We start from the raw sequence: 25,952 nt of genomic DNA on the forward strand, positions 1-25,952 counted from the left end.
GGGCCACTGGTCACGATAGCTTCCATCTCTGGGGTGAAAATCAATCACTAGTACCTACAATTTCTACCTGACTTCTTGTCAAATCTTTGACCTTACTTGGAGTAATTTGACACTTCTCTGGCGTAGAATTCTTCACCAACCACACAACATATCAGTAGTGATACTGAGGTATAACTCCATCTATGCCCTTTTACTTCTTTAATCTAGGGGCACAGATTTAAATTAGGGACTAAATTCAGGGGCAGCTTAGAATCCCTGTAAGACACCAAATCTATTAAAAATAGGTATCTTTTTGGAGCTATATCATATTCAACACAGATTACATTTTCTACACATTTCCAGCATCTCCCAAGGGTGAGCTGAAGACAAATATCATTTCCATCTTTCCCATCTCTACCTAGATAGGGATTGCATTTCCCAAATAATAGGCAACATGCAGCTGATTAGGAAGGAGATATCTTCAGGAGCGACCTCCTGCAGGGCCTGGGCCACAACTGCTTTGGGAGCCCAATGCATGGGTATTTTGCTTATTTACAAGTCATATACTAGGGAATCCTCTTCCCAGGCCTTTAGAAAAAATATTGACCTAACCAATTGAACAACAGGGGGATTGGGATGGTGATGGGGAATAAGGGAATTCCTCTGACTTACCCTATCTTCTTCTGTTATTACAGACGGTTGTCAGAGAATAACAGAGTTCTCACTTTTTGTTTGGGTACAGCAAGTCAGATACTTTATTTTCTCAAGCAATTGCATAGAGGGAGAGGGCTAAACAGGTCTCTCAACAGGTAAACAATTACAGCAAGCATTTATACCTTTTGTTACAGACAATAATGAGCAGGAGCTGCATTTTGTTTATGCATAGGTCATTCTGATATCTTGTTTTGCTCACTAATGTAGACTCTTAGTCTACATTCCATATTATCTACACAAGGTCGCAACAACTTCTCACACAGTTCTTTCCCACTTGCGTCACACATTCCTCGCTTCTACAAATCTCGTGTTATTAGGGTTACAGTTAGCCTGACTCTTGCTAACAAACTGTCATGCATTGCATCCCCTTCCTGTCAGTTCTTTTTCTGCTTCCACAACCCCCCCTTTTGTACTACTAGTACAACAAACATTTTCAAATCTCTATTTGCATTAAGTCTTGGAATTCAGGATTTCCTGAATGACCAGTTAATGGCTATTCGGAATGATCTAGAGCATCAGGCTTGGCCCACTGCCCTTACAGACACATCAGGAGTACCATTTGATCTGTGGCCATGGAGACATACTTGGAGACCTTCTGGGTGGAAGTGCAGATGTTCTCAATGCTCCTTCCAAGCATATGGACCGATTAGGGGGTTGTGGGCTCCCACATACTGAATCCTGCTGGGTCCATGGGGAGGATGCATGTGGGATTGGGTAATTCACCGAAACAGCTGGGAAATTAGACTACCTGGTATGCCCAATCGATTTTTAGTCAGTGCTCCTGGGATTACATCTGATATTTGGATGGGGTTAGGGAGTCAATGGACATTTTGGCTGTTAGAACCCCTACAGCTTCAGTGTATCCATAAACTGAAGCCAGGAGCAGTTGTTACTCTTCATGACTACGTTTGCTGGGAGGGTAGGGGACAAGGAACTACCCTGACAGGACACTTAGTTTTTCAAGCTAATGATAGCTGTGCTTATGTTAAAACCACCACATTGCAAGACATACATTTTAATCTCATTACCACTGCAGGCAATCATATTATTTACTGGCCTGCAAATAGAATTTTGCAAGTAGCCCTTAGGTTCCAGATACCCGTTAATTGGACTAGTTTAGTACCTGATCGATTTCAAAATTTGCTTTCACTGTTACCAGCGGTTCAGAAAATCTCTGAAATACAAGGGCAAATTCACATGCTCCAAAATATATATCAAATTGAAAAGTATGTCTTTCATACAGCTTATAGCGTGTCCACCTTATGTACTAAGTATGATGTATTGTGTTTTATGACTAAGACTGTACAACAACCCCATTATATATCAATGGACTGTGATTAACATTACACGAGGGACTGTTAAATTTTCATTGCCTTTAGCCAGTTTCCAAATTACCTCTACATACCCAAATTGTCGGAGAATAACAGAGTTCTCACTTTTTGTTTGGGTACAGCAAGTCAGATACTTTATTTTCTCAAGCAATTGCGTAGAGGGAGAGAGCTAAACAGGTCTCTCGACAGGTAAACAATTACAGCAAGCATTTATACCTTTTGTTACAGACAATGAGCAACAGCTGCATTTTGTTTATACATAGGTCATTCTGATATCTTGTTTTGCTCACTAATGTAGACTCTTAGTCTACAGTCTATATTATCTACACAAGGTCGCAACAACTTCTCACACAGTTCTTTCCCACTTGCCTCACACATTCCTCGCTTCTACAAATCTCATGTTATTAGGGTTACAGTTAGCCTGACTCTTGCTAACAAACTGTCATGCATTGCATCCCCTTCCTGTCAGTTCTTTCTCTGCTTCCACGAGGTGAAATGACAATTTTTCCCTATCCCTGCCCTGTTCCTGCTCCTGCTCTTTGTTATAGTTCAATATATTTTAAGTGAGGAAAATGGTAGTAAAAATATCTGCTCTCCAACACAACTTGAAGCAACAACAGAGCAACTGGGAATGAAACAATTTCTTCCCCAAGAGGGAACTTGATGACTAACAATTGCTTTGAAATGGGGGAACAGTATAACTGTGATGCTCAGGGTTTGTTTAGACTAGGCAAAGTGATGGAGTTTAGGTCAAGTCAAGGGGAAAGCTAATGCCAACCACTGCACCTGGGCGGCATCTGAACTACAACTATAATTGTCTTTTTACACCAAGATCACTAACTTGAGCAGCCAACGCCATGTACAGTCCTAGTGGATGTAAGGCACAGGTAGTTTTTGCCTCAGTGTAGCTTGTTGGGATCAAACCTCTCTCTCCCACCTGGAGCAGATGAACATTCCTGGCTGAGGGACACACACTCATACGACTCAAAAGGAAAGGAGTTGATAGAAAAGATCACAGGACTGACCCCAAAGAAGGGTGAACTGCAAAAGGCAGAAGCAGGTAACTGATCTGGTGGAGCTGAGAGGCCATGGTGAAGACAGTACAAAAATCACTATGTGGGAATTAGCAAATGTGATTTGTTTTTTTAAAAAAAAATCTTTGGCCAGCCCTAGTCAAGGGATTTATTACAGTTCTCTCTCGTGAATTTTCTGATGTCTAATAAGGGTTGAGCTATCATTGAAGCTTTTCCTGCACTCAGAGCATGTGTAGGGCTTCTCTCCTGTGTGGATTCTAGAATGTGTGATAAGCTGTGAGCGGCCATAGAAGCTTTTCCCACACTCAGAGCACGTGTAGGGCATCTCTCCTGTGTGGATTCTACAATGTCTGATAAGGTGTGAGCTCCAAGTGAAGCTTTTCCCGCATTCAGAGCACGTGTAGGGCTTCTCTCCTGTGTGGATTCTCTGATGTCTGATAAGGTATGAGCGCTGACTGAAGATTTTCCTGCACTCAGAGCATGTGTACCGTGTCTCTTCCAAGTTGATTCTGTCATGTGTTACAAGGTCTGGGATGCTACTGAAGTTTTCCTCTGGCCTCTCCTGAGTCTCACAGGCTTTTTCTTTTTCTTGGAGTGCACAACTCCTGGAAACATTCCCTTTGCATCTTCCTGATAACGTTCCATGTGGTCCTACTTGCTCAGCATCTTCCTGCTGGGGTTTCTCCTCCTCATTCTCACTCACCATCCCATCACCTGATGGGAGACAGAGAGAATCCAGACATAGGTCACTCCCTGCACCAGAAAGAAAGGACATCTCAAACAGAGGAATAGAAAAAGGGATGAACAAACCAAAATATGTGTGGGAGAGATGAAAATTATCAGGAGCTGATTTTCTCCAAACCCTTCCCCAGAGGAGAGAGGAAGGGATCAGTTTTGGTCCGCATCTCACCAGAACACTCAGGGGAAAGTGAGATCGGGGAGGGACCTGCTGCCAGTTGTCAGTCAGAATAGGAGGGATGCCATGAGTGACATCTGCCGTAATGATTCCACATCTGCAGGGAATAATCCTGAACTCAGAGAGCTCACAGGGTCTTTGTAGGGCATCCCTAATGTTTCCTGCATTCCTAAACAGTTTTTGAGTTGGTTTAACCAATTCCTCACCTGTGCAGGCAGCTCTCGGGAGCACTTCTTTCTCAGAGCCCTGGAGGTCTGGGACCCATGGTTCTTCCCCTCGTTCCAGCTGTGAGATCACATCAGGTTTGGAAATTGGAAACCCTACTCCAGGCAAAGAAAAGAAGGGAGGTCAGTGGAATTTGTGGGATACTTGTCACAAAGAATATTCCATGGTTTTAACCCCAGCTCATTTTTAAGCAGTAACATCCCAAGGCCAGCTTCCTTGGCTCAAAGTGGCATGAGAGTTATTATTATTATAAATCATATGCATTGCCTTAGTGCCTAAGGACCAACTAACAGTGGGTCCCCACTGTGCTAGGCAAATTACAAACCCAGAATAGTAGATGGCCCATGCCCTGAAGAATTTACAATCTAAATAGACAGGACAGACACAGAATGGGGGAAGGGGTAGAACCCACTGTTAGAATAGAGATATTCAGGCCTGCCTGTAAAGCCTGTACTTGAAGAACTTAGGTGTATTTTTATCACTTAGTTAGTTACAGAGGTATAAAAACAAAGAATCAAAATCACAGTCTGCCTGTGTCTGGGCCTTGTCTCACTAGGAGAGTCTGAGGCCTTGTTCTCAGGCTAAGGCCTTTGGCTAAGCAGCAGGGGCAGCCATAAGCTGGGAAGCGTAGGGTCACATCCTCACATCCCAAACCAGTCACACTGAGATAAGGTGGTATTGGGCTGTTAGGAAGACGGTCAATGTCCGGACAGCGTCCATCACCACCAGATAAAGAAACAGATCTTAAGATGGTTAAAGAAAACTTAGTTTGATAGCATCCTGTCTGGCAAGAAATCACTTATCTATGGTTGTGGTTGTGAAACCCTCATTTCCGTATTGTTTTATCTTTCTGGCCACCGCTTTTACATTGTTAATCAGTCTCATTCTCTAATAGTTTCTCTCTGCTGTATAATTCATGTTGCCAGCTGTAAGTTAATTAGGGTAGTGGGATATAATTGGTTAGATCAGGGGTAGGCAACCTATGGTATGCAAGCTGATTTTCAGTGGCACTCACACTGCCCGGGTTCTGGCCGCCGGTCCGGGAGGCTCTGCATTTTAATTTATTTTTAAATGAAACTTCTTAAACATTTTAAAAACCTTATTTACTTTACATACAACAATAGTTTGGTTCTATATTATAGACTTATAGAAAGAGACCTTCTAAAAACATTAAAGTGTATTACCGGCACTCAAAACCTTAAATTAGAGTGAATAAATGAAGACTCCGCACACCACTTCTGAAAGGTTGCCGACCCCTGCTCTAAAGCAACAAGGCTTCGGTAGGGATTCAGGGTTAAAGGTCTGGGATCCCCCACAGCTCTAGATCCCTAAACCTCTCTTCCCTCCCACTGACCCACCCAGCCCACTTCCTGGGTGCCCTTCCTACACACTCCCCTCCCCTTCATCCCATTACTCTCAGTCAGCACCTTGGGAACTTCTTGTGTTCCCTCCTTGTCTCTCACTACCTCATCCTTCCCTGCTGATTCTTAGGTCTAACCCTGCACACACTCTCCCCATGTCCTGGCACCCCAGAATTATCTCCTCCCCCCCTTGTACTCTCCTCCCACAGCTCTGTTCTCCCTTTACCCGTGGGGTCCTGAATGGCAACATTATACACTCTCCTATCAAAAGAGGAGCTCATCTGACTGTCACACAGCCATGCATGAGTCATACACCAATTTACTCAATTTAGAATTCCACAGGCAGCATATTTTCCTCTTAAAATGAGGAAAAGGCATGAAAGCTACAGTTATTAATGTAGTTATTAATGTAGCCAACAAGGATACATTAAATGCAATTTTAAAATGACTGATGGCATCAAAAAGGCACATGTCCAAAAATTATATTAGCGGGTGGGAGATAAGGCAAAAAAAAGGGGGGCAAGGAAACTTGTCAAAACTTGTATGACGAATAAAGGTATAAAGTTATTACTACTCAGGTTCTTTAGAGACCTCACAGCTTCTAATAACGGAGGGGACAGGACTCCTTACCCAGCAAGACCACCGTCTCATAGTTTTCCTCCATTACATCCCTGTAGAGGGCTCTCTGAGTGGGGTCCAGCAGAGCCCCCTCTTCCCTGGTGAAATACACAGCCACCTCCTCGAAGGTCACCAGCTCCTGAAAGAGCAAGAGGCCAACACTTAGTACCTGCTGCCCCAGTCACAACCCCACTATTCACAGAACAGCAGCACCAGGGAAATGGAAGCTCCGGGAGGCACATGTTAACAGAGTCCCACCCCACCTTGCCTAGAGCAGCCAGGAGGCATCAGAGGGTGGAAAGAGAGAACCTTTATGTCGCCCAGCTGATAGACGGAGGTAGGATCGTCACATTTATCACATACCTACTAGCCAGAGCTTGATATAGGAGATGGGGCTGTCTCTGGACCCTGCTGGTGGCTCCCTGGTAGGAATCCCAACACTCTCCAAATAAAATATATGGAAGAAAGGGGAAGTCAATAGTAAAGAATGTAAGTTAGAAGATCAAAAGTGTAGAAAATTGGTAAGGGAAGCTATCAGAAATTAATGACCAATCAATGAAAATAAGAAGGAAGTTTTTTAAAGTATATTAAGTACAGAATTAATCCCAACAATTGTCATGGTAAATTACTAGACATAAATGACACAAATAGCAAAAATAATGCAGAAGAGGTAAAAGTGTTCAATAAATATTTCTTTCCTGGATTTGGAGAAAAACAGATGATGTAACACATATCATAAGATGTTGACGATGACACTCTTTCCATTCCAACATTAACTCACGAGGATGTTAAACACCATCTATTCAAGTTAGACGTGATAAATCAGCAGGTACTGATAACGAGTTTTGAAAGACCGGGTGGAGGAGCATGGTGGACTGTTAATGTTGATTTTAATTAGGACTTGGAATACTGGGAAAATATCGTAAGACAGGAATAAAGCTAATGCTGTTCCAATATTTAAAAAGTGTAAAACAGATGACCCAGCTAAATACAAGAGTGTTAGTCTGAAATTGATACTAGGCAAGAGAATGGAGCAGCCGATACTGCATTTCATTAATAAAGAATTAAAAGAGGGTAATATAATTAGTACCCATTAACAAAGGTTTAAACACAATATATCCTATCAAACTAACTAGATATCCTTATTGGATAAGATCAAAAGTTTGGTCACAGCGAATAGTACTGATGTAATATACCTAGACTTCTGTAAGGTATATGACTTGGTTACGCACAATATTTTGACTAGAAAGATACAAAATACACACGGCATTACATTAAATAGATTAAAAACTGGGATTGTAAATGGAGAACCATGGTCGAGTGGATTTATTTCTAGCAGGTTCCCACAAGGATTGGTTCTTAGCTCTGTGCTATTTTACATTCTTATCAGTGACCTGGAAGAGAAGATAAAATCATCACTGATAAAGTTTGCAGTTGCCACAAAGATTGGGGGTGGTGGTAACTAACGAAGTGTCAGTAGATTCAGGCTCCAGCACTGGGAGTCTGGGAAATTTTCCCAGTCCTGGCTGAAGAGTTATTTCCTGTTCCATAAAGAGGGGAAGTTCCATTCCCAACTCCTGTGCCTTGAAAGTAACCCCTATCTGACACTACACCCCACATTCAGCATAGTGGTATGAGTATAAAATGATTAGGACATAATTATAATGCATTTTGTGCAAGACGCGTCATGTTCGGTGTCATTGGAAAAGTTATGTTTTGCTGAATATGATTATCCTATTTGTGTGCATTGATCATGTTTGTATCTGAAGTTATGGATATTGACTCTGTATCTGTATTTCAAATGTGCTTACTCTGGGTAACACCCACAACGAGCCTTTCAGGTACAACAGTGAAGAAGCCAGACAGTGCTGATGGCTCATCAACAAAGACAATGGACCGTGGAAGAGCTTCCCCTTCCTGTGAATGTTCCATCTAGTGTATGAATCATGGCTACAGCGGGACATGCTAGGGCATGTGACCAGACCACATGACACTAAACTCCATTTTGGTACCTGTATTTTTCCACAAACTGGACTGGGAACTGAGTTTGGAACAAAGGGTTCCTCCCATGTGGAAAAGCTACATAACGTGGGGTGTGACATCATCTCTTGGCCTCATTCCCCACAAGAGATCTCCTGGAAACACCTGAGGAACAAAGACTGAACTGGGGGAAGTGTTGGTCCCAGGGTAAAGGGATTTCTAGCTTGTGTATGGAAACATGGTGGACTGCTTCAATCATCAGTCAGGGTGAGAAACTGCTAATTCAAATTCTATCATCTAATATGTTAGGCTTGGTTTGAGTTTTTGGTTATTTCCAAAGTAATCTGCTTTGATCTGTTTGCTATCACTTACTGCTGAGAAATTGGCTTTTGTCTTCTATCTGTCCTTGAGTGGCTTAGGTAAAGCATTCAGGTAGCTTAGTTGGATGCATGGCGCCATCTCCTGTCGTGTTGGGTAAGAAAACAGCTTGGAGAGGCTAGCTGAATCTCCAGCAAAGCAGTGTGAGAAGGGCCAGCCCAGCTTCAGGGTTAGAGGGCACAACAGTTCCCAGAAGCCCCCCACACTGCACCCCGGGGTGACAACCCACTACACCCTAGATTACACAAGTCTCAGAAGGTTTGTCAAATCCTGTCCCATCCCTTTCTCCACCCTAGATATTTCCTGCCTCCCACCACCTTTAGCAGCTCCCACCATCCTATATATTTACTGCTCCTCTCCCTCCAAGCAGAACCCACCACCAGCTCCCTGATAATCCCTTACCTGAGTCAGCTCCATTGCAGCCATTTCCTTCCCCCTGGGAGGAGGGGATGATCTGGAGCGAAATGTGGACGTTATTCTGTAGCCTGCCAGGGTGAGAAGGGCAATGTGAGAGAATTCAGATGGGGTTTCTGTCCTTTCCACATGCCGATTCACCCCAGGATTTTCCCTGCTAATGGATATTCTAGGTTCTGCCACACTGTGAAGCAAAGAGTGACTTTATTCCAGTATAGGCCTAGCCCTGTCCCACCAGGGTGTAACCCTCTGAGACATTCTGAATCCCTCCCTGTAGCAGAGTCTCTCTGTTACACTTATAAAGTTTGCAGATGATACCAAGCTGGGAAGGGTTGCAAGTGCTTTGGAGGATAGAATTAAAATTCAAAATGATCTGGACAAACTGGAGAAATGGTCTGAAGTATATAGGATGAAATTCAATAAGGACAAATCCAAAGTACTTCATTTAGGAAGGAACAATCAGTTGCACACATACAAAACAGGAAATGACTGCCTAGGAAGAAGTACTGCGGAAAGGGATCTGGGGGTCACAGTGAATCACAAGCTAAATATGAGTCAACAGAGTTACACTGTTGCAAAAAAAGCAAGTATCATTCTGGGATGTATTAGCAGGAGTATTGTAAGCAAGACACGAGAAGTAATTCTTCCGCTCTATTCCGTGCTGATTAGGCCTCAACTGGAGAAGTGTGTCCAGTTCTGGGTGCCACATTTCAGGAAAGATGTGGACAAATTGGAGAAAGGCCAGAGAAGAGCAACCAAAATGATTAAAGGTCTAGAAAACATGACCTATGAGGGAAGACTGAAAAAACTGTGTTTGTTTAGTCTGGAGAAGAGAAGACTGAGAGGGGACATGATCAGTTTTCAAGTACATAAAAGGTCGTTTCAAGGAGGAGGGAGAAAAATTGTTCTTCTTAACCTCTGAGGACAGGACAAGAAGCAATGGGCTTAAATTGCAGAAAGGGAGGTTTAGGTGGGACATTAGGAGAAACTTCCTAACTGTCAGTGTGGTTAAGCACCGGAATAAATTGCCTAGGGAGGTTGTGGAATCTCCATCATTGGGGATTTTTAAGAGCAGGCTGGACAAACACCTCTCAGGGATGGTCTAGATCAGGGGTGGCCAACATGTGGCTCTTTAGAACAGGCCTGCACAACTCATAAAGTGGCGAGGGCCATATTACTCCAAAGAAAACAGCTGAGGGCTGAAACCCCCAGAGAGCTGCCAACCCTGCCCCAGCATCACCCAAAACACAACACCACGCCACCCGCCCCACAAAACACCCCCCCAGCGCTGCTGAAACACCCCTCCCCCAGCGCCACCTGCCCCGCAGAAACAAACCCTCCTTCCCCAGCATCACCCCACCGAAACAGCAGTATTGAACCTCAGTAATTTGTTATAGCGGGCCCCAAAGGTAGTATAATTAAGGTAAAAGAAAAATGTCTTTTTGCTAGAAGTAGAATAAGATCTCCCCCCCCACCACTTTGAAATCAATTGCCCTGTTGAATGAATGAGGTGTGAATGAGGAAGGTGTGGAAGGCAGGCACCTCCAGACAGCTGCAACACTTGGAGAGGGCAGGGCCGGCTCTAGGATTTTTGCCGCTCCAAGCAAAAAAATTTTTGGCCGCTCCCCCCTTTTTTTTCGTGCCTCTCTGCCCCCGGCCCCGCTGCAACTCCACCCCTTCTGAACCCCTTCCCCAAATCCCCAGCCCTGCCTCCTCCCCCGATGTGCTGCATTTCCCCCCCACCATTGCTTCCTGCAGGCCCCCCATGACCTCTCACCCTAGCTCACCTACGCTCCGCCTGCTCCCCCTGGTGTGCTGCTGCTCCGCTTCAGGTGAGGGAGGGCGGAGAAGTGGAACAGTGGTGCGTTCAGGGGAGCAGGCGGAGCGGAGGTGAGCTAGGGTCGGGGAAAGCAGGAAGTAATGGGGGGGGTAGAGGAACCGCTCCCCGCTCCAGTTCACCTCCGCTCCACCACTGTCGCCTCCTCCGAGTGCCCGCCGCTCGGCTTCTCCTCCCTCCCAGGCTTGCTGCGCGAAATAGCGGTTTTGCGTGCAGCAAGCCTGGGAGGGAGGGGGGAGAAGTGGAGCGGCAGCGCGTTTTGGGGAGCAGGTGGAGCAGAGGTGAGCTAGGGTGGGAGGGTGCAGGAAGTAATGGGGGGGGGTAGAGGAACCGCTCCCTGCTCCAGCTCACCTCCACTCCATCACCGCCACCTCCCCCGAGTGCCCCGCCGCTCAGCTTGTCCTCCCTCCCAGCCTTGCTGCATGAAACAGCTGTTTCGCACGCAGCAAGCCTGGGAGGGAGGGGGGAGAAGCGGAGTGACGGTGGCGTTCTCAGGGGAGCAGGCGGAGCGGAGGCAAGCTGGGGCGGCGGGGGCACTATTTCCCCATGCCCCAGAGTCGGCGCCTATGATGGCCGGTGCCAGAATGCCGCCCCTAGAAATGTGCCGCCCCAAGCACCTGCTTGTTTCGCTGGTGCCTGGAGCTGGCCCTGGGAAAGGGGATGGGAGCCAGACCAGATCAGTAGAACAGGTCAGCCACCGATTTGCCACTCGCCTCCTCAGCCCCCCTTCCCCGGCTCGCCGACTCACTCCCTGCAACTGCCTGCCCATTTGCCTACTCACCCCCCCACGGGCCGCACAGTGAGCCTACCTACTTAACCCACGCGGGCCGCACAGTGAGCCCACGCGGGCTGCATGCGGCCCCTGGGCCGCATGTTGTGCAGGCCTGCTTTAGAATTTAATATGGGGCTCCTTGTATAGGCACCAACTCCTGGGCTGGAGCTACAGGCACCAATTTTCCAATGTGCTGGGCGTGCTCACTGCTCAGCTACAGGCCCTGCCCCCACTCCACCCCCTCCCCTGAGCCTGCAGTGCCCTTGCTCCATTTCCCCCCGCCCCCGAGTGTCTTGCACAGCATGAACAGCTGATCGGGAGGTGCGGGGATGGAGGGGGAGGTGCTGATAAGTGTGGCTGCCCGTGGGTGGGAGGCACTGGGAGCGGAGGGTGGGGCCTGATGGGGGGCAGCTGACGTATTACTGTGACTCTTTGGCAATGTACATTGGTAAATTCTGGCTCCTTCTCAGGCTCAGGTTGGCCACTCCTGGTCTAGAGACTATTTAGTCCTGCCTTGAGTGCAGGGGACTGGACTAGATGACCTCTTGAGGTCCCTTCCAGTTCTATGATTCTATAAACCAAAGGCCAGAGAAGAGCAGAACCAAAGGAGTCACTTTGGGGGATGCTCCCTGTCATTGTCCCCAAGGCAGCTGCCTCAGGTTTACAAAGTTGTTGGATGCTCCAGCCTTTATACAGTCTCTCCTGGGAGTGCCCCCTTTCATCGGCTGGGCTTAGTTTTAGCTTTTGACAAGCGTGACTCTGAGGGCTCTGAGACTGGGCCTTCTTGCCTCAGCACACCTTGTTTCTTTCTGTGGCTCCCCAGTGAGTCCAAATGAGTAGATACTCCTGATAGAGACTGTGAACATAAGAACGGCCCACTGCGTCAGACCAATGGTCCATCTAGCTCAGTGGCCAATGCCAGGTGCTTCAGAGGGAATGAAGAGAACAGAGAATCATCAAGTGATCCACCCCTGTCACCCATTCCCAGCTTCTGGCAAACAGAGACTAGAGACACCATCCCTGGCCATCCTGCCTGTGACACTGGCAGATGAGGTGTTAGCTCTTGCAAAAGCCCCCATGTCTTAATTGAACAGGGACAAACACATAGCTGGAATCAGTCTGACTCACCTGTGTTAGTATTATTAAAACAGGTATTAGAATTATAACAATGTGTTTAGACTTTATTGAATGCTTTATTGAGTTGCTGCCTGGGTTAATATCTGACTAGTTGCATTGTGAGCCTCTGTGGCTATTTAAATCACCAGACAGGGGAGAGACTTTACCTATGTGAAGTGCTGATTGGCAACAGAATGCATTATATCCTGCCTGGCAGGAAAGGTCCATTAACACCAGAGACACTATTATGGGATGTTAATGAAGACAAAAGACTGTTGTTGTGCTCTTGACCTCCCATTAGCTAAGTCTGCAACTCAGAGCACATGGTAGGAAGGGAATAAAAAACCCCATGCAGAAGGAACTGATTGTATGCTGCTTTGACTCTGGCGGGGCAAAGTTTCTAGGCACAAGGAAGAGATTCTCAGCTGCTTATCCTGGGTTAGTCCTAAAGAATATGTAGAACTTGCTTATTATAGAAGCTTCTATTACGTTTTGAAATTTAAGACTAACTTGTCGGCATCTGCTTTAACCTGCTTTAACGTTGTAAACAACTCTCATTTCCTTTTAAATAAATCTCAATACAGGTTATGACAGGACCGGCTAAAAATGTTGTCTTTGTTGTGAGATCTAAGATTCAATTGACCTCAGGAAGTAACTGATCCTTTGGGACTGGCAGAAACTTGAACATTGCTGTGATTCATGGTGTAAGGCAGTGGTTCTCAACCAGGAGTCTGGGGCCCCCTGGGGGGCCACGAGCAGTTGTTAGGGGGGCTGCCAAGCAAGGCCAGCATTAGACTCGCCGAGGCCCAGGGCAGAAAGCTGAAGTCCCAGCACATGGGGCTGAAGTCCAGGGCCCATGAGCCCCACCACAAGGAGCTAAAGCCAAAGCCTAAGCAATGTAGCTTCGTGGGTGCCCCTGTGGCATGGGGCCCCAGGCAGTTGCCCTGCTTGCTACCCCCTAATGCCAGCTCTGGATTTTGTATGCAGAAAACCAGTTATTGTGGCCCACGTGGGCCGTGAAGCTTTTATAGCATGTTGCGGGGGGAGGAGGGCACAGAAAGAAAAAGGTTGAGAACCTCTGGAGTAAGGGACCATCTGTCACAAAGGTGAGCTCACCTGCGTGGTGAGATATATGGGATGACCCAAGGGAACTGTCTGTGATTCCACGTTAATGCTGTTACAGTGCCTGAAGGGAGTTTATACTGGATACTTGGTTGGTGAAATCTACATATAGATCTCACAATCCATTTGGGGTTTGTTCCCTGCTTCTTACCAGTCTGCCTGAGGCTGGTGCTCATGCCCTCAAGTCACTGAAGACAGCGTTACAGAGACTTACGGGCACAACGCCACCAGCAGCAATTGGCAGCAATGCAGAGCAGGCTTTACAGTGACACAGTGTGGGCCAAATGGTCCTTGGACTCAGTCAAGCCCCAGTTCTCCGCCAGTGCACGTCGGCACCCTGGCAACCTTCAAGGGGGATCAAGGCTGCCACTCCTTCAGTGACGATGGATCCCCAGCATAGCATCACCCGCGCCCCATGACCCGCCTTGTCTCCTGAGACAGAGGTGAGTGACAGAGGGTGCACAACGGATCCTGGGGGGTAGGTAAAGGGATAACAAAACACACCTTCTGGGGTCACCCCTCAGGAAGTGAAGGTGACAGGCATTGTGGTGGCAGTAAAGGGGGAGGAGAGAGGAGGGGGGCAGCACCCTCAAAGGCAATGCTGCCAGTGGGTCACCCCACCACATCAGGCATGGGATTGATAGGGGGCCATTCCCTGTGCCTGGGTGCCTGTGAAGGGCTATATAAACCACACACTGGCAAAGAAGGGGTTAAACTGCTGCTTTAGGGTATGTCTACACTACGGGATTAATCTGAATTTATATCATGCGAATTTTGGAAACAGATTGTAGAAAGTCGAATGTATGCGGCCACACTAAGCACATTCATTCGGCATTGTGTGTCCATGTACCGGGGCTAGCGTCGATTTCCACAGCGTTGCACTGTGGGTAGCTATCCCATAGTTCCCGCAGTATCCCCTGCCCATTGGAATTCTGGGTTGAGATCCCAGTGCCTGATGGGGCAAAAAACATTGTCGCAGGTGGTTCTGGGTGCAGCCTCACCCCTCCCTCCATGAAAGCAATGGCAGACAACCATTTTGCGACTTTTTTCTGGGGTGAACACTGCAGACTCCATACCACGGCAAGCATGGAGCCCGCTCAGCTCAAGACAGCAGTCATGAACATTGTAAACACCTCGCGCATTCTCGTGCAGTTTATGCTGAGCCCGGAGCAGAAAAACGAGGCGAAGAGGTGGCGGCGACGGCAGCGCAGCGAAAAGCTTGATGAGGACATGGACACAGAATTCTCTCAAACCGCGGGCCCCGGTGCTTTGGAGATCATGTTGTTAAAGGGGCAGGTTCTATCCATGGAACGCGGATTCTGGGCCTGGGAAACAAGCACAGACTGGTGGGACCGCATAGTGTTGTAGTTGTGGGACGATTCCCAGTGGCGGCAAAACTTTCGCATGCATAAGGGCACTTTCATGAAACTTTGTGACTTGCTGTCCCCTGCCCTGAAGCGCCAGAATACCAAGATGAGAGCAGCCCTCACAGTTGAGAAGCGAGTGGCGATAGCCCTGTGGAAGCTTGCAACGGCAGACAGCTACCGGTCAGTCGCGAATCAATTTGGAGTGGGCAAAACTACTGTGGGGGCTGCTGTGAAGCAAGTAGCCAGAGCAATCACTGAGCTGCTGCTACGAAAGGTAGTGACTCTGGGAAATGTGCAGGTCATAGTGGATGGCTTTGCTACAATGGGATTCCCTAACTGTGGTGGGGCGATAGATGGAACCCATATCCCTATCTTGGCACCGGAGCACCAGGGTACCTAGTACATAAACCGCAAGGGGTACTTTTCAATGGTGCTGCAAGCACTGGTGGATCACAAGGGACGTTTCACCAACATCAACGTGGGCTGGCCGGGAAGGATTCATGATGCTCGCGTCTTCAGTAACACTACACTGTTTAAACGGCTGCAGCAAAGGACTTACTTACCGGACCAGAAAATAACCGTTGGGGATGTTGAAATGCCAATAGTTATTCTTGGGGATCCAGCCTACCCCTTAATGCCATGACTCATGAAGCCATACACAGGCAGCCTGGACAGGAGTCAGGAGCTGTTCAACTACAGGCTGAGCAAGTGCAGAATGGTGGTAGAATGTGCATTTGGACGTTTAGAAGGTCGCTGGCGATTGTTACTGACTCTCTCAGACCTCAGCCAAACCAATATCCCCATTGTTATTTCTGCTTGCTGTGTGCTCCACAATCTCTGTGAAAGTAAGGGGGAGACCTTTATGGCGGGGTGGGAGGCTGAGGCAAATCGCCTGGCTGCTGATTATGTGCAGCCAGACACCAGGGCAATTAGAAGAGCACACCAGGAAGTGCTCTGCATCAGAGAAGCTTTGAAAACCAGTTTCATGACTGGCCAGGCTACAGTGTGAAATTTCTGTTTGTTTCTCCTTGATGAAAACCTGCCCCCTTTATTGACTCATTCTCTGTAAGGAACCCACCCTCCCCCTTCCCCCAGCTTGCTTTCAAAGGAAATAAAGTCACTATCATTTAAAAATCATTTATTCTTTATTAATTGATTATAAAAAGAGGGAGAGAACCCGGGTGGTGTTTGGGAGGAGGATCAGCGGGAAGGAAAAGGTCACTAAAAAAAGGTTAAAAAAATGACAGCCTTTTGCTTGGGCTGTCCACTGGGGTGGAATGGGAGGGTGTACGGAGCCTCCCCCCCCCCACGTTCTTACACATCTAGGTGAGGAGGCTATGCAACATGGTGAGAGGGGAAGGGGGTTATACAGGGGCTGTAGCAGCACTCTGTTATCCTGCTGCCGTTCCTGAAGCTCCACCAGACGCCGGAGCATGTCTGTTTGCTCACGCAGCAGCCCCAGTGTTGCATCCGCCTCCTCTGATCTTCCTGCCGCCACCTCTGATCTTGAGCGTCTCTTCTCTCCTCACGTTGGTCCCTCATGTCCTCACGTTGGTCCCTCCTGTCCTCACATTGGTCCCTCCTGTCCTCACGTTCACTGGCATCTTTCCTATACTTTGAAACCGTGTCCTTCTACTCATTCAGAGGAGCTCTTTCACTGCGGGTGGATTCCATGATTTCTGTGAACATCTCGTCTCACGTCTTCTTTTTCCGACGCCTTATCTGAGATAGCCTTCGGGACGGAGGAAGGAGGCTTGAAGAATTTGCAGCTGCTGGAGGGAGGGAAAAAAGGAGAGAATTTTTTAAAAAGATACATTTTGCAGAACAATGCTTATACTCTTTCACGGTCACCAACACTATTCACATTACATAGCACATGTGATTTCTGTGCAAGGTCACATTTTGCCTCTTAATATTGAGTGCCTGTGGCTTTGCTGCTAGAGATCACAGATGCAGGTCCGGGCAACAGAATTCGGCTTGCATGCGGCTATGGTAAGCCATTGTCTTTCAGCTTCTGCGCCCTCCTTTCCCACATACCAAGCAAAGCCCGTTGAGTGCTGCAGTTTTCCTGTTAACCTTCAGCAGTAGAAAACAAACTAACCCCCTCATCCAATTCTCTGGATGATCGCTTTATCCCTTCCCCCACCGAAGATCCCTGCTAGCCAAACGTGACAAGCTCTGGGCCAATTCCCCCCCCCCCCAGCGCTTGGCTAACTGCAGGGAAGGATTTCTTTTCAGCCACAGGCAAACAGCCCAGTAGGAACTGCCACCTCTGTCCCCTTAATTAAATTCCCATATTTCAACCAGGTTACCATAAGCGATATCACTCTTCTGAGGATTACACAGCGAGATAAAGCACGGATGTTGCTTGAATGCCAGCAAACACCGTGACCATACGCTGCCAGGTTTTGTCATGCAATGATACCAGATTACTTGCTGGAAGCATGGCGCGGTCAAGTGTCCTACCATGGAGGACGGAATAAGGCTGCACTGCCCAGAAATCTTGTGGCAAGGCTTTTGGAGTACCTCCAGGAGAGCTTCATGGAGATGTCCCTGGAGGATTTCCACTCCATCCCCAGACACGTTAACAGACTTTTCCAGTAGCTGTACTGGCCGCGAATGCATCCCAAGTCCTCAGGGCAAAGTAATCATTAAAAAATGCTTGCTTTTAAAACAAGTTTTATATTTTAAAAGGTAAACTCACCTGAGGTCCCTTCCATTGGGTCGTGGTCTTGGATACTGGCTTGGGAGGGTTGGGAGGGTACTTCAGTCAGGCTGAGAAAAAGATCCTGGCTGTTGGAGAGAACGGAGTGCTGGGTGCTCTCCGCAAGCTCATCCTCCTCCTCCTCCTCCTCCTCCTCTTCCCCGTCCGCAGAATCCTCAGGTGTGGCTGATGAGATTACCCCCGCCTCGGAATCCACGGTCAGAGGTGGGGTAGTGGTGGCGGCCCCGCCTAGAACTGCATGCAGCTCGGTGTAGAAGCGGCATGTCCGCGGCTCTGACCCGGAGCAACTGTTTGCCTCCTTTCTTTTTTGATAGGCTTGTCTGAGCTCCTTAACTTTCACGCGGCACTGACCCGAGTCCCTATTGTGGCCTCTCTCCATCATGCCCTTGGAGATTTTTTCAAAAGTTTTGGCATTTCGTCTTTTCAAACGAAGTTCTGCTAGCACTGAATCCTGTCCCCATATAGCGAACAGATCCAGTACCTCCCGTACTGTCCATGCTGGTGCTCTTTTTCGATTATCGGCCTGCATGGTTACCTGTGCTGATGAGCTATCTGTGGTCACCTGTGCTCTCCATGCTGGTCAAACAGGAAATGAAATTCAAATGTTCGCGGGCTTTTCCTGTCTACCTGGCCAGTACATCCGAGTTAAGATTGCTGTCCAGAGCGGTCACAATGGTCCACTGTGGGATAGCTCCCGGAGGCCAATACCATCAAATTGTGGCCACACTAACCCTAATTCGAAATGACAATATCGATTTTGGCGCTACTCTGCTCATCGGGGTGGAGTACAGAAATAGATTTTAAGAGCCCTTTATTTAGAAAAAAATGGCTTTGTTGTGTGGATGGGTGCAGGGTTAATTAGATTTAACGCTGCTAAATCCAAATTAAAGTCATAGTGTAGACCAGGCCTTAGTCTGGACTGGCCCAGCCCCTCCACACCTGCAAACCATGCCAGGACTGGAGCAGGAGTTAACAGCAGAGACCTACTCTATTCACAAAACTATCCCTCCTGCATGCGTATTATCTGCGCACACAGCTCAGCTTTAAGATGCTAAACAAATCTATGAGTCAACTAGAACTACTCATGCTCTCATTGCATATATTTATACAATATTTTCTGATACTGGAAAGGAGAGTAAAAGGTATTCACTCCGGCTTATACCATTTCTATGGGATGTCAATTCTTAATTTGATGAATAGTAAAAATAAGTAATAAAGCAACACAGACCGCAAGCAAAACCAGAAACAAACAAGTGACAACACTGAAAATATGAAGGGAAGTAAAACATCAAGTGGTTGGTGATGGGTATTTTAAATGAGTGTTTAGGACCCAGTGCAAGTGCAACAGAGCCCTGTAGAAACAGGCAAAGTTCTCCTGTTCTCACATTGTGTGTGTGTGTCACCAACTCAAAAACTCAGCGTAGAAGTCCTGGAGCACATTGACACATGGCTTTGGAGTTTGCAGACAGATCCCTGCTTCAAAGAGCTTGCAAATAAGGTCTTCATCCTACAAAAACCTTGCACCACACCAACTGCTTGCTACTTCTGAGTCAATAGGAGTACTCGGAAGAGCGGGAACTACACCAGATTACAAAGATCTGGCCACCTCTCCCCAAACAAATTCTAAAACTTAATGGAAATCACTTGTCTGGAATCCAACTCTAAATTGAAAGGCCAAACAAACAAACAGCATCCATGGTAAAGTTCTTCCAGTTTTAACTATTTACCTTGTACTGATTAGTAACACGGGACATTTTTTTTTAAATCATTAAGATCATAATTTTCAGATACCGACAACACTCCAAAAGAATTATGTTGTTAAAAGAATCCTTGTCTTTCTTAAGCCATTAACACCTATGTAAACTTTGTTTGAAATGTAACCATGCCAATGTCATGAGCTAGACCTATCGACCTGCTTCTGCTCCAGTATTCATTCACTAAAGCCCCAATCCTGCAAACATCTATGCATGGGAGCCCTCCACATGCATAACTATTTGCAGGGTCAGTATCTAAGAGAGAGTAAACAACATGAAAGCAGTTTCTTAAAGCCACACCAATCAAAATAAAATCACAGATCTATTTCTTTTAACCTTGGATTGCTGTAATTTACCCATCAGGTCACTAAAACAGAAAGATCAATGTGTTTTTTCAGTTTGTTCACTGGGTGGACTTGACAGCAATTTAGAGCCTGATCCTGCACTTATTAAGACCTCACTGCAAGCTAATCTGCAGTCTGCACTCTTTAAAAATACCCATATAACCTCCTCAGAACTCTAGGAAGAGGACAGATGATTAATACGTATCTACAAGCGTAGCCTAAATGCTTTACAATTAAATGGGGGAGGAATCGCTCAGTGGTTTCAGCATTGACCTGCTAAACCCAGGATTGTGAGTTCAATCCTTGAGGGGACCATTTAGGGATCTGGGGCAAAAATCTGTCTGGGGATTAGTCCTACTTTGAGCAGGAGTTGGACTAGATGACCTCCTAAATTCCCTTCCAACCCTGATATTCGAGGGAAGGAAAAACACCAATACAATTAAGATCTGTGAATGCAGAATCCCTCAGCCCTCTTTACCTTTCTGCTCTGGATCTGTCTCCCTCCGATCAAACTAAATCTTAGCCAAGTCATTCCAATACCTCCAGAAGACGTCCACCAGCTGTCTACTGAAACTCAACATGGCCAAAAACAAGCTCTTCATCTTTCCCTCCTCATATTAGGTGAAAAATATTTTGGTCTAGAACTGCAGAGGCGTCACTGTTTTGTGTTTGCACTATAATTCTAACAGTGGAAACTAGCGGGGGTGCCACATTATTCCTTCCCCATCAGATTATTCCTGGCATATTTCACTGGCTCTGTTACCAACTGCCCATGACAAACACTTGAAAGAAGGGGAGATGGAGCTGGAAATGGTGGCAGAAGGAGGAGGAGAAGGAGAAGGAGAAGGAGAGAGACATTTGAAAGCATAACCGTTCCCATTCCACTGTAACAAAAAGTACAGGAGAAGGGAGCTGCACTTCAGAATCACCCAGCACCTACATGTAGAGAGAGCACTGGACGGGGACTATTCCTGGCTCTGCCACGGGCCTGCTGGGTGACCTTGGGTAAGTCATTGCACTTCTCTGTGCCTCCGACTGCAAACTTGTGTGAGACCCAGAACTGCCTATAGGGCTCCTAACTCCTCCAGCCACCATCGCTCTGTGCAAAAACTAGGAAATTCATGTACAAAAAACTTTATGAACGCAGGATTTAAGGTTGCCCGGAGCTGTCTGGTGCCCTCCAGAAGAGACAGGGCCGACTTTATCAAGTGCAGGGCCCGATTCCTGGGGCTTGTACTCACCGGGCGGCGCTCCCAGTCTTCGACGGCACTTTGGATTGCTGGCCAGGGGAGGGCGGCCGCAGGGCTTCCCGCGCTCCGGCCAGGTTTGTGGGGCCGGGGGAGCTCTGGCTGGGCTCATGGGGCAAAAATTAAAAAGGCGCCTAAGGCGCGGGGCCCAATTCTGGGGAAACGGGCGAATCGGCCTAAAGCCGGCCCTGAGAAGAGATCAGCAAAACTCAAACTTGTAATAATCAGGAAATGCAGAGATAAGGTACACACCAATGTAATCTTAATTCTGACCCACGTGAGCAATGACCCTTTCTTTACTCCTACAACACACCTATGTGCACTCAGCCATTTGAGCTAGTGCCTATCACTAAAGTATTAGGGAAAACGTCAACCAAGGCACACAATAAAGCACTTTATCTTTGTTAAGATGGAATTTGGTTTTAGGTGAGCTGAGCTGCACTGTACAGGAGCTACTGGCACCTGTTCTACACTCAGATACTGGGCCTGCTCCCCAGAAACAGCCGCACACTTGGCCAATTGAACACCTCTTCACCCCTTTTTACAACTCTTTCATCCTTACTCACAGAAGTTCCAGCTAACGTTCTACATTCACTTACCCATCGTTAAGCACAGACTGCTCTCAGATCCCATCTCACTGCTGACCATTCCCATGGCAAACAGTCCCCTGTTACCTCCTGACAACATGCACAGCTCAGTACAGAAACGATACAGACTGGTCTTCTCATATCACAATCACACCTCCACCAAGTTGCTCCAACTAACACCTCTACCTTTCAGTAAAGCTACACCTAACAGAGGGAGTGCAGCTGAAGTGCTGGCAGATACCGCCCAGTGGCTGTTGCCAGCTCCAAGGGGCAGAGTTAAGGTTGCATTGGCATGCACATTAGCTCTCTATTTCCTAGTTTTTGGAAGTTTGAATTTTGCTGAACTTGATACTCTGGCAGGGCCCAACATACTGCTGGGCAACTTTACTTCTGCATTAATGAAGGTGTCAGGGGCTAGATGAATTTTCAGTAAATACCCAGAAAGTGATGGCTCCCCATCACTACCTGCCATTTACACAGGCAGCAAAGCCCTGTGAAAGGCAACTTTCAGAAGCAAAGAGAAGGGGATAGAGCTAGAGGTTCTCTGCCAGTCAGGAAGGGGTAGCAGCGAGGGAAGACTGGCAATGGATAGTTGGAGGGGTGAAAAGATTTGGGGGTATGGTGGGGGACAAAAGCAGCTGGGACTGGGCAGAATTAAGGTCCCTACAGGGTACAGGCAATCGCCATAGGGCTACGAATAAGGCATTTTACTGCATAAAGTTCCAGATTAGATTATACCAATTTGTAAAGACACATGAGTTCTCTCCCTCACCGTATCAACTTCACTAGGTTGTTTCTTTTATTGGTAATTCCCAGAAGTCAATAGATCAATAACAATCTATCAGTTATGAAGTGGCCATTTCAGATTTCTGGGGAGTGTCTATAATTTTGCACTAGGGGCCAGGTCCTTAGAGAGACAGAACCTTGTTTTCATTTTAACTTGTGCATGCTCAGCGGCTTCCAGAATTTGGTTCAAAATATTTACATGTTTCCCTGGCCTGTTCTTAAAAGTGCTGCTATAGAAAGGGGGAAGGGGCAGAAACTCCCTGTAGGATCAGTAGCTGAGCTCCATAAATATTTATAGCTCATCGGAAGAAGGATGGGGATTGGTGGATGTCTGGGGATTTAATAATAAACACACAAATACCATAATTCTAAATGAATTTTCATCTTTTAATTCCCATAACCCACTAATTATCCCTGGCTGCCCCCAGGAGTCTGGGGAGGGAGTACTAGTAACCTCCTGTGGCCAGTGTGGAAACTAAGGCACAAGGATCTTACAGTGTCTGGCTCAAAGTCACCCACTTCACTGGATAAATCCCTAGTTGCTGGAGCTCCTTTCCTGCAAGTTTTTAAGAACAGGTAGGACAAACCTCTGACAGAGATAATCTACATAGACTGGGTCCTGCCTCGGCAGAGAGAGCTAGACTTGATGACAGCTTCAGGGCCAGTCCAGCCCTACATTCCTAGGATGCCATACAATATATACTTATAAAGATAAAACATACAGAAAAATCCCCACCACAACATAATGTCAGGCACTTCAGGAAAAAAAACAACCCCTCCCTGCCAGAAAACTACAGTCCACAGCATATGTCAGTTGTTGATCAGAGGTAAAATCTGAGTGTATTTCCCATCACTTCTTGATAAATGAACAGAGAGAAAAGAGGCAACATTTGCAATAAATGTCTAGTCACCCTGAAGAACCGGAGCAAAGGGGTAAATCTGAGCTGTGGTTTGTGTTTTATCATTAGAGAGACAGGGCCCAACACTCAGGGCCCATTCAAGTAGAACTAGGCAACAAGAGAGAAAGTGGCAGGGGGGGATGGGGGAGGGATTTTAGGATATTTTATATCCATCTATGAGAGTTGTGGGGAAAACGGGTCACACACTGCGCATTTGGTAACAGGAGAGACAAACTCCCAGACGGGGGTGGGGGGGGGATTTTCTGTGGCTATGAAATGAGGGGAGGAGGAGGGGGAGGGGCAGTGTGAAGGGATTTTATGTGACTGTCCAACACACACAGACAGTGACGCAACAGAGGGTCCTGTGGCACCTTTGAGACTAACAGAAGTATTGGGAGCATAAGCTTTCGTGGGTAAGAACCTCACTTCTTCAGATGCAAGATTCTTGCATCTGAAGAAGTGAGGTTCTTACCCATGAAAGTTTATGCTCCCAATACTTCTGTTAGTCTCAAAGGTGCCACAGGACCCTCTGTTGCTTTTTACAGATTCAGACTAACACGGCTACCCGTCTGATACTAGACAGTGACGGTTCCCCCCCCCCCCATTCACACGGGCCGCAGGAAGCCGGGCGGGGGGGCAGTTTGAAGGGGGCGGTGGGGGGGAGTTCCCTGGAGCAGGGACGGGGGCTCCCCACGCAGCAGCCCGGAAGTGACGCAACCCACGTGGCGCCGCGCGGGGGGGCGGCGAGAGGAGACACGTGACGGTTGCGGACGTTAGGGTTATTGGAGCGCGGCGCGAGCGGGTCTGGGAGGCAGCGCTGACCCCCTCGTTGGGGGCGGGGTTCTCCACAGCCCCGCCCTTTATCCCTCCTCACTCCGGGCCCCTCCTCCGCTCCCGGCCCCGCCCCGCTCCGGCCGCGGGGAGTGCGGGGCCCTCCCGGGCAGGGGGCGAACCGGGCCCGGCCCCTCCCCCCGGCAGGAGCGTGTCCGCCCCAAGCGTGTCCCCGCCCCACGCGGGGCCTGCCCCTCCCCCGGGTCTGCGTTGGGGGCGGGGCCCGTCATTAGCCCCGCCCTGCCCGGGGGGAGGGGCAGCCTTGGCCGGAGGCTGCAGGGAACGAGCTCAGAGCCCACAGCCCGGGGGGACAGGGGAGAGATGGGGGCAGACGGGACCGCGGGGAGACGGGACCTGGGGAGGGGGAGATGCGGGGGAGACGCGACTGGGGGGAAGATGCGGGAAGACGGGACTGGGGTGGGGAAGGAGGAGATGGGGGGGGATTCCCAGACCCGGGACCTGCCCAGACCCACTGGCTGCAGCCTCTCTGGGCAGATCGTCCCGTCCCGGGGAGCAAGGAGCAGAAGGAGGCAAAGCCGGATTTGTCAGACATGGACCAGCCGCGGGTTTCGTCGCCGTGTAGACGTGCCCTGACATTATGTCTACACTGCAATTAAGGGGCACCTGTCTCCAAGCCCGGCGCAGCTGGCTCAGGCATGTAGGGCTGGGGCTGCAGACATCCGGGCTTGAGCCCAGCCACTGAGACCTACGAGGCGGGAGGGTTTCCGAACCCAGCAGGAACACAGGTATTTGCACCACAGTTTTGAGCCCCACAGCTTTAGCTCTAGGAACCCAAGTCCGATGACCCAGGCCAGCCCTGCTGCAATCTTTATTCCGGGAGAGATGGACTCTGCGGGTACGTCTCCATTGCAATGTCAGCCCTGGTGTGCGCAAAGCAGCCCCCTACTCACCACTGTCATATAATGATGATATGGTTGTACAAAGTCTGCCTGGTGAGGTATCAGTTCAAAAGCCGTGATCTGTTGAACGTTAATATCTTGTTGGATGGTGTGTGCTCGCCTTGTTTGGGACATGATTAAGTTTTGCTCTGTGTGCCTTACTGAACTATGTTACGAGGTTGGGAAATGCCCAGAACCAGCCTTTCCGGTGCCACAATGGAGGAGCCAGACTCGCTGCTGGCCCATTGAAGGAATCCACGCTCCCAAGGACTATCCCAGGAGCCGTGTACAATGCAGACTTCTCCGAGGTAGCCCAGAGACAGTGGACACTGCTTGACTCACAACGTAGCAAAGCAGCTTCCTAGCGAGTTGGAAGAAACTATGAAAGAGGGGAAGAGACATCATGACCTGGCCTCTCTCCCCCACAACTCAAAACCTGGAAACACACCTGGAGCACAAAGACTGAACTGAAAGAATTCAGAAATCAGAAGAGAATAATAATAATACATTCAAATCAAAGTCCCCAAGCAGACTAGTATTGGTTTTTCAGCAGAGAATCTTCAGTTTGGGGGATTTTGTTTTCCCGTCAGACCTTGCCAAGGGAAGCAGAGAGAAAATGTTTGATTTGCCTCCCTCACAACAGCTTGGCCTAGACACTCTCACCGTGGGTCACTGTCGTGGCCTTGCTGACGAATGGGGCATTTTAATAATTTTAA

The 25,952-nt window shown here is 48.0% G+C and overlaps 2 protein-coding genes and 1 long non-coding RNA gene across 4 annotated transcripts in view; 1 reads left to right on the top strand and 2 right to left on the bottom strand.

Moving 5' to 3' along the window:
- The window catches only part of LOC135972074 (zinc finger protein 271-like), a 312,092-nt gene that overhangs the window by 158,679 nt on the left and 127,461 nt on the right, over positions 1–25,952 (top strand). The gene's annotated exons all lie outside the window — the stretch shown is intronic.
- Positions 1–25,952, bottom strand: part of LOC135976000 (uncharacterized) — a 262,775-nt gene that overhangs the window by 91,852 nt on the left and 144,971 nt on the right. The gene's annotated exons all lie outside the window — the stretch shown is intronic.
- On the bottom strand, positions 721–10,055 carry LOC135975966 (zinc finger protein 184-like). Of its 2 annotated transcripts, none has more exons than XM_065570138.1 (4): positions 8,939–10,055; positions 6,191–6,317; positions 4,181–4,294; positions 721–3,772 (listed from the first exon to the last, which is right to left on the bottom strand). In XM_065570138.1, exons 1-4 carry the CDS (start codon positions 8,960–8,962, stop codon positions 3,210–3,212), a joined length of 828 nt encoding a protein of 275 aa, XP_065426210.1. In that variant the 5' UTR covers positions 8,963–10,055; the 3' UTR covers positions 721–3,209. The 2 variants fall into 2 exon arrangements, with proteins under 2 accessions (XP_065426210.1, XP_065426209.1); XM_065570137.1 differs by having other exon boundaries at positions 721–3,811.

The sequence above is a fragment of the Chrysemys picta genome, chromosome 16 (assembly GCF_011386835.1).
Source record: "Chrysemys picta bellii isolate R12L10 chromosome 16, ASM1138683v2, whole genome shotgun sequence".
NCBI lineage: Eukaryota > Metazoa > Chordata > Testudines > Emydidae > Chrysemys > Chrysemys picta.

Coding starts and splice junctions, on each gene's coding strand:
- LOC135975966 (XM_065570137.1), bottom strand. CDS start 8,962: ATGGCTGCAATGGAGCTGACTCAG. Junction 4,295..6,190: donor TGAGACGGTGGTCTTGCTGG/GTAAGGAGTCCT, acceptor TGCCTGGAGTAG/GGTTTCCAATTTCCAAACCT. Junction 3,812..4,180: donor CCCGAGAGCTGCCTGCACAG/GTGAGGAATTGG, acceptor TTTCTGGTGCAG/GGAGTGACCTATGTCTGGAT.